Source organism: Puccinia triticina, chromosome 6A, assembly GCF_026914185.1.
Source record: "Puccinia triticina chromosome 6A, complete sequence".
NCBI classification, from domain to species: Eukaryota; Fungi; Basidiomycota; class Pucciniomycetes; order Pucciniales; family Pucciniaceae; genus Puccinia; species Puccinia triticina.
The window spans coordinates 2,959,798-2,968,463 of NC_070563.1; the positions used below are offsets into that span (position 1 = coordinate 2,959,798).

The window sequence follows — 8,666 nt, forward strand, 5'->3', positions numbered from 1 at the left end:
TCATGGGTGCGGATAAATGTAACCGACACTGAAGTCTCGAAACAGCCAGACTCTGGAAGATGCTTGTGTATAGAGCAATTCCTTTTCTCCGAGGGGTCAGCCAGCTTTTATGAGCCACCCACCACTCCGGGGCATGGCAGCATGGATGAAGATTGTTGGGAAACAGGGCCGGGTGATCGTTGTTCCATTCTGCGTCTGACGTGTCGTTCCAAGTGATCTTTGGAATCATGTCCGTGAGCCCGGCTGAAGCAGTTTCAGGCTGATAATCAACCAGAAGACCCACCAGCTGAGTTCCAAACTCGAGAGACCTTGATCAGTTTTGCCGACCATGTAGGCAACCTGACGTCACTTTACTCTGCTTCGGACGATTCTCATTATGATTGCGGAGATTGCACCTCGTTTACTTATGTATTTGTTTAACAAGTGCTTCGATTGCAGCCAACTGGTGCCCAGAGAGTGTGGTTGAGAGGGTGCCCGGTGGCAGGGATTTTTGGGATCTGCACGCAGCTACGAAGGCTATTATGTATGACTATGAGTCATCGTTGCTCGCTGAGTACCGCTGATGCGAAGAATGATGGTGTGCCCACGATTGCCATTGAGCTAATTATTTCGTGGGTGGCGACCGCAGGCCGTTGGCTGGTTTATGACGACAGCCGGCCATGCTAAAGCGAGCCGCCGACGCCCGGTCTCGCTGTCGATGGTGTCCGGCCGGCTATGGATAGCATAGAAATGAGTTGAGGTTGTTAGACTGCGTTTCGCTGCTCGGTCGTCAGCAGGTGTACTGCCATCCCAACGGGACTAGCCCATGGGGTTCCTATGGGAGTGCGATCGGATGAGTTGCCTCGACTTGGGAGCCGTACAGCAGCAGCATCAGTACTTTACTTTCCTCCAAAGCCGTGTTTGAGAAGTGCAGGCTGTTTCGTCAGTTCCCCCATCTCCCCCATCTATTTACTCCAACATATCCCCCCACAAGCGAGCCTGGCGTCTACCGGCCCTTTGATCGACTTCTGGCTCTCGAGGGGGCAGCCGGCCACCAACCAGCTACATCATCGATTCGACTTTCGGATCACTCTAGTGCAGCCACCCACCAGCAGCAGCAGCTGAGAAAAACCTGGGCTTGACAACTGACCAGCTCGCCCGTTTCGTCCTGGTTCGACCCAGACGCTCGCCCAAGCCCATCGCCGCCCGCTCTTATCCGGCCAGCTGCTCCCACCGACCAGCTCGGCAGTGCAACAGGAGCTGCTCAGCTGTCGTGGCCTTCGCTCGACTCGAATACACCCGCAAGAGCACCCCCAACCAGCCGTGACAACCGCATACAACAGCCTGGCAACAAGCCCATCAACCCGGTCTTGGAGCCCCAGTCCCAACTCCCCCCTTGAGATATATAAACAAATAAAATATCCCCACCCCTCGCTTTCCCCCATCCGGCTCTCCCTCTCTCATCCTCTTACAACACCCATTTTCCATAATTATATACATATTTCTTCGTTTCATCTGATTGACTTCGTGTGGTTTGATTACCACAAAACACCTTGCCCTCTAATAACCCTTTCAATTCAAGCCCCACATCACCTTTTATCTTCTGCCTGTAGCCATATCTTTATTACATTACATACATCGTCTTAATCGCCTGCTTCTTTCTCCCGTCGACGTTTGCTGGATCAATCAACTTTATCGCCTGGAGATTAGACTCATCAATACACATATCTACGCACACATACCACCAACCTTATACCTTGGACATATCCTACTCGGCTCCATCCCCATACGCATCATCGGCTTCCTCTCCAGCAGAAAAGAAACACAGAACCCAGCTTGACTCGTCTTGGTATTTCTTGGTATAAAAACCACCGCTCCCCTTTGACCTACCCGCACATCTTTCCAAAACCCTCCTCCGAAGCCCGTCTCCTCCAGAATGCAATCAATCGACCAAAAGATGAACTCGCTCGGATCCCAACCGGCCACCTGCTTCTCGCCCCGGCGCTCGGCGAACTTTGCCGGCCCGACCACCAACGCCGAGCACTGGGACTCTCAGACCCCCAGCCTCCAGTCCGGCTCATCCTCGATCTCCCATCTGTCCGGAGGCCTGGGCTCACCCACGCTCGACTCCCTCCCGGTCGACGACGGCTACCGTCCGAGCTCGGCCAGCTGGCTAGAAAACTCACACCCAATCTTGGACAGAGAGCAATCCGTCAAAACTTCTTTCCTCAGCACAACTTCCCAACAGCACCCCTGCTCGCTCTCGCCTCTCAACGAACTCAACCCCACCTCGCCATCCGGCTCCAGCTTTGGTCCCTCCACCACCCTCTCAACTCCTCCCTCTGCCCAGGCCGTCTCACATGCCAGAAATCCTTCTCTTCCGCCTGCCCTCGAAGATCTCATCCCGCTCCAAGACTCGGCCACCCAGGAGTCCGCGCATGATTCAATCCAAACCGGTCCCCAGAACCCTGTCCTCGCCCCATTGCCCTCAATCCTTCAAGTCAATGCCCCCCAGATCAACCAGCCCACCCCGCTTAACGAATGGGATCAAACTTCCTTCAGCCTTTCTGTTGCCTTTACCGGTGCAATCTACCGCCCCCAGATGAGCCACCCCGAGTCCGAGCACGATTCCACCGCACCCCCCGCTTTTTTCCCTCTCCAGCGAGTAGGCTTCTCACCTCAGCTCAAAGTACACTCCCGTCACCTACCGCAAGCGGCCGGCTTCCCCCTTTCTTTGATCGGCGGAATGACCCTCGGCGTCACTGGTGCTGTTGGCGTGCCTGTTGTGGACCGCAAGACCGGCCGACAGGCCAGAGAATCCCGCACCAACGCCAAGAAGTGGAAGACCCAGCGTGTCGTCGTCGATTTTGTTACTGACCTCAGCCATGGCCTCGAGACCTGGAAGGCCGACGCTGAATTCGCCACACAAGCCTCGAGCGGTGTTCCTCTCAACCAGCTCGACGGCCAGGCTGTCCTTCCTCCGGGAACCTACATCCTACCCTTGAGCATGAAGATTCCTGCTTCGGACAGATTGTAAGCCTTCTACACATCTGTCAGGTTGTCATAGCCCTTTCGAGTCACTTACCCCAGACTATTTCTTTTGTTTAGACCTCCGTCATTCAGATCTGACCACTTCAGGATCACCTACACCATGTCGCTGGCTGTCTGGTCCAAAGCCACCGATCCGCTCACCGGTCAACCGATCCACTGCAAGGTTTTCACCGTCCCTTTCGACATTCTTCCATCCACCTTGCCAACGGGTCCACCTAAGCTTCCCCGGCTTGTGTGGGAGGACCGATCATTCAACGGATCGAACCCTTGGAACGGCATGTGGGAAGGCTTCAAGCGGGTGCTTGGCCACCCCGGCGCCAACGGCATCCTACCCACCGTCAATCGCAAACGCTCCATTGCTGCCGTGACTGCCCAGATGCACGGTCCTCAAGCCACCGCTGCCGCTATCGCAGCTTCCACCGCCACCCACATCGTCATTCCCTCTTTACCCTCGTCCTCTTTCAGCCCCGCATCCCAAGCGTCGATCCCTGTCACGCTGTCAATCATCGACCGGCCGATCGTCCCCACTGACCTTTATATCCGCATCAGCTTGATTCGCTCGATCTATGCTCGTGATAGCAAAAGTGATTGGCTGACCGAGGCCACTGAGTACTTATTACCCGAGGAAGTCTTGTTGGAAAAGCATCTCAAAGAGGAAAAGGAAATTTGCTCTCGATGGGGGTAAGTCATTTCCTTTTCCTGTTCAGCCATATTTAGTGCCCAAATTCTAATTCTTCCTTCATCTTAGTTATATCCCCTACCACCTTCGACCCAACGCCAACCCCTTAGAGGAGTGCGAGGTGTTGATCCGAGATCTATCGATTCCACTGTTGAATGACGGTGAAGTCGGCTGGGCGCACGGATACTCGACTTCTCTGGAGCTTGAGCCGTCGGAGGCCCCGACGATCGATCACCATCCAGTCTCCGGCTCGTCATGGTTTGCCCCCGCATTCCGTCGCCGGGCGCCAGTTGAGAAGGAGTACGGTCGCCATCTGCACGTGTCTACCCGGTTCTCGATTGCGATCGAGATTGGCTTTGCACGAGTGCCCGAGCAAAACCAGGGCACCGGTATCCTCCACGACACCCTCCAACAGGTCAAGATGGCCGTCGGCGACGACTTCGTCATTCCTGCGCCCCACACCTTCACCAAGGCTTCTGCGCCCAGACACACCGCCACCGGCGTGAGCGTCACCAACCCTTTCCCGGCGTCGACCTCCTCACCCAGCGCCCAGTCCTCCGGGCACCGTCACCACAACTCTCTCCCCATCAATCTGCCCTCGACCTCCTCGTCCGTGCCTGTTCCTCGGGTGTTATCGTCGCGTCTGAGCGGACATTACCGCTCAGCCAGCGGGACCATGGCCGCCCCGCCGCCCTCATTCCCGGGGAAGATCCGCACCCTGCGATGCCCAATTGTTATCGGCTCGGTCGCAGAGCCCAACCTCTCCTGTCTGCTTCTGCCCGAGGCCGACCGTCGCTCGAACGGCAGTCGCATGGCATCCGGCGACGCGGGCTCCCTCGATCCCGCCGAACCTGAGTCCGACGACGAGCGCAGACGCCGCGAAGAGGCCGAGGACATGCGCAGAGCCGTCGAGGCTGCCGAGCCTTCCCTCGTCGGTGACGGCGAGGCTTGGATTTGCGCACCGCCTGATTACGACCAATCGCTTAAGGGCCCTCCCGCCTATCTCTTCTGAAAAACTTGCTGTTTTTAATCCCCCTTCGCCGACCCTTTTTCCTCTGTATCTCCTTCCTTTACTTCACATTACAGCTTTTCTTCATCTTTGCATTTGTTTTTCTTGCTTGTTCCTCGGTCACAGCTTTTTTTATCCTCGCTTACCTCGCTCCGTGTTCACATTTATCAACAAACCACAACATTTTCCTTTTCCTTTGTTCCATTTGTTTTTTTTTTCTCTTCGTATCCCAGGGTTTTTTTGATCAAATCATTTTCTCTTCCATCATACCTTCACTAAACTTTTATGTTCCTTTACCGTTGTCGTTCTCGTTTTTTTAGGGCTTTAGCTTGTTTTCTAGATACTATTATATACATATAGATACAATTCATCGATACCTCAAATCTCCTTTTAATTCTCCCTTTCTTTCCTTCACATTTGCAACTTTTTTTGCTGATTATCCATCGTGGTCCTTTTTTTGAATTGTTTATTATTCAACCCATTGATAATTTAATACCCAAGAAAAAAAACACTTTTAAATGTATCATTATCTTGCCCTGTTTAAGGTTTCGCAGCTGCATAGATTGATGTGCTTGATTGAGACTGCACTAACATCAACATGTCCATGAGCTCAAGTCAGATCCATAGGTTTGAGGGAATCTAAAACAAAACAAAAACTCTTGTCCATGCCAGGCTTGAGAGAAACCCAGCTACAACTCATCCCAACTCATTCTCTAAAAATCCACTCTTTTTAATTTTCTCTCTGCCAGCTGAGCCACAGTGTAGATACATTGTATCATCTGATCACATTTTTTTTATAATTTTGTAAGAAATAACAGTTAAAACTTGTGTTTTTGGATTGAGAACGTGAGACATTCCTTTTTTGTGGGATTGGAGAAGTTACATACTCATGAGCACGTACATATCTCTAATGGTCAAGACAGATACATACATGCTGAGCAGAATTCTCCGTCCCATCTTTTTTATCTCTTCCTGATCATTAAGTTTGGGAGAGACACGGGTTCTTGATGGAAGGCAACAGACATCAAACCAGGTCTTCAGCTGAGATCAGGAGTGAGAAATGCAATGATTTGATGATTCTTTTTCTTCAACTTATACACATTGATTCTGAGACTTATATAATCTGTTGGGGATTTATTCTCTGCATATGTGGTATTTAAATCAACTGAGTCCCTCTTCAATTGGAAGGGGGGTGGGGGCATCCTGCAGGGACAATGCAAATGAGTTACACCTTATTTCCAAGTTTGGCCTGGGAGGATTAGAAAAATAACATTTTTCATTCCTTTCTGGCTGTGTCACTTCTCATTGGAGAATGAAGGTTGGGGGAAAATAAATATGCATGCACAAGATCATGGAGAATCTTGTCAGATTCTTGCTTGATTTCCTAGGTCCTTGATCAATTCCTTTTGAATTCATTTTTTGTCACTGTCAAGTTTTCTACTTCATCCTGCGGACCTGCATCACACATTTTGAACTGGACAGAAGTCAAAACTGATGACATTACAAAAAAAATTATACATGAAGGAGATGGTTTGAGGATAAATGGCATTACTGCATGGATGGGGGAGTATTGGTACATCATGTGAATCCAAACCAGGAAGAAAATTGTCAAGAGATGGATATGTGAGGATTTTTTCAAAAGAAGTCCCTACCAAAAAAATGAAATTCTGTCAGCCTCTAAGTCCGTTTAGCACGCAAGGCTTCCTCACCCTGACTCCGGTTGGTGCAATGAAATCAGTGTTTTACCACTCCACAGGTAGGAGGGTGGGAATCTGTAAGTTAAAGGTGGTATACATGCTACCAATTTTTCCAGCCTCGCTGAGATAACTGCATACGTAGTTTGGGTTTGATCTAACTTAACACAAGTCCCCCCTGGTGGGGGGCTTGCTGTGGCTGGCCGCAAAGTGGCCCCTCCCGCAGGGAGGGACTTGCGCGTAATGTCAAAATAAGAATTCACAAATGGCTGGAGGGAAAATATTAAGCCTCAGCCAGCCTCCCCCTCAGGTCCTGTGGACCTGCCCCAGAGCCAAAAGATACTTCTAGACCTCAGATTTCATTTGGCACTGGTCTCATATCCTCAATCCAAACCATTTGCACTGTACTAGTTAGGGTTCTCAAAGATCAAAACATACAAATTTCAAGCCTTATGGGTTCAAGTTCAATGTTGAAAAACGGATATGGACCAATTTGCTGGGGGTAGAGGGATGATAGTAGATCACATTACACAAGATTCCATATCAACTTTCTGACCTTTAGTCCAAGAGTATATTATGCTAATGTCACCCAACTTTGAGAACCCTAAATGTTTCAAAAAATCAAAATAAAACATGAAGAAATGTAAACTAAGGATGCACAACCATCATGCCTGGTGGATCCTGGATCCGCAAACCCGCAGATATCTGCAGATCCTACACATGTAGCCACTCAAGTGTTGCATTTTGTTGCAGATAGGAAATTTGATTGTGCATATTATCAGAAAATCCAAAAATGGATTTTCAGAGCAATGTAATATCCTTCAGGATTCCTTTGACCTTCACAGCAGACTCCTTCAATCAGTTTTGAAGATTTGTGCTCAAAAGTTTGGGTGAGGGTGCGCATCGGCACTGCCAATGAATCTATCTATTCAGTTTTTTTGTACATATTTTGCTGAGTTTTAAATAATTTTCTAGTGATTTTGGGGTTGAATATCCTTCCTTTCCCTGCAAGACTTCAGACATTGGGTGTAAGCTCTACTGCGGAGAGCCCTCCGGGCGGGGTCCCCCGGAGCCTCCGTTCGAGAGGCTTAGTTAAGCTAGGGGTTTTATGGAGCAGTTCAGAGGTTCCTGTCTTCAAGTGTACTTTCAATCATCCGCGCCGTATTGCGCGTGCTCGTCGAATAGAATATATATTCAATTTGACGTGTATGCATCTTGCGTCACCCATAACGCTCGTTCAAGTTTCACAGCCCCGCACCACTCCGCCAACCCAGCACGCACACAGACGCACACTCAAGCCAGCCAACGATGGTCAAGGTGAGTTTCCCTGTAGCTTTTTGGCTTCGACCTGGCTCATCGTTCTCATTGCTCCCCTTTGTGACATGTGCAGATCGAAGAATTGAAACTGGACGACGGTGATGACGGCTTTGTCACGGAGTCAGATAGCTCATCAGTCTCAGATCCTTCAGAAGCTGATCTAGCTGATGACCGGTCCTCGGCGGATTCGGAAGATGAAGAACTGAAACGATCGCTACAAATGTATCGGGCTGAGGACGAGACAATTGCTGATCGGATATACGCCCTGCGCGACATCATCAGACCAACGACGAGAGAATCGATCTGTCAGCGATGGAATTCGATCTGGGATAAGTCCACCTCAACAGGCAGGACACTCGGGAATGTTGCCTGGGTAATCACCACGAGTATCATTCTTGTCGGACTACCCATGGCGCTATCGATCGAGGCCGAAAGTATGCTCGTCTCCCACGAAAAGGAGATGGAGAGGCAACGCCAGGGTCAAAACGTACGTCCTTATCACCTATTCCTTTCTAGCCGGATTCCGGGCCCGTTGGGCGACTGATTGAGCTGACCGTCACCATTACCATAGACTCTCACCACGGGCACAACCCCTATTGGCGATGCGAACCAGCCTCCTCCAGCCTTCTCGTGACCGGTGTACCCTTTTCTCTGTAATCCCGCGCCCGCACAATATTTTTTGAACTTTGATCGCTAAGATGCTCGGCTCTATATGACCCTACACATATGTACTTTACAGTTTTGGTTTCTACAAAAGTATTAGAATCAAAAGATATCCCCTACGAGTTGGTTGGTCAAGGCCTTTGAGAACAACCTTTGAAAAAAAAAGATCAAATGTTCACATTTGGGCGTTCCTTGGCAACCAGAACAAATTCTACATTTTTTCAAAATTGTTCATGAAGGCCTTGCAATGGCTAAAGTTTTTGTTTTTAATTCT

The 8,666-nt window shown here is 50.0% G+C and overlaps 3 protein-coding genes across 3 annotated transcripts; all 3 read left to right on the plus strand.

Annotated features, from left to right (window-relative positions):
- Nucleotides 1-659: 659 nt before the first annotated feature.
- On the plus strand, nt 660-1,379 carry PtA15_6A376 (uncharacterized protein; the record flags this gene model as incomplete). Its single annotated transcript, XM_053170074.1, has 2 exons — nt 660-685; nt 1,133-1,379. The coding sequence occupies 2 exons, from the start codon at nt 660-662 to the stop codon at nt 1,377-1,379; spliced, it is 273 nt and encodes a 90-aa protein (XP_053021302.1).
- A 536-nt stretch (nt 1,380-1,915) lies between these two features.
- PtA15_6A377 (uncharacterized protein) lies at nt 1,916-4,721 on the plus strand (the record flags this gene model as incomplete). The annotated part of the gene is made up of 3 exons (XM_053170075.1): nt 1,916-3,012; nt 3,088-3,711; nt 3,779-4,721. The coding sequence occupies 3 exons, from the start codon at nt 1,916-1,918 to the stop codon at nt 4,719-4,721; spliced, it is 2,664 nt and encodes an 887-aa protein (XP_053021303.1).
- Nucleotides 4,722-7,720: 2,999 nt separating this feature from the next.
- Nucleotides 7,721-8,363, plus strand: PtA15_6A378 (uncharacterized protein; the record flags this gene model as incomplete). Its single annotated transcript, XM_053170076.1, has 3 exons — nt 7,721-7,729; nt 7,803-8,216; nt 8,301-8,363. The coding sequence occupies 3 exons, from the start codon at nt 7,721-7,723 to the stop codon at nt 8,361-8,363; spliced, it is 486 nt and encodes a 161-aa protein (XP_053021304.1).
- Nucleotides 8,364-8,666: the final 303 nt, after the last annotated feature.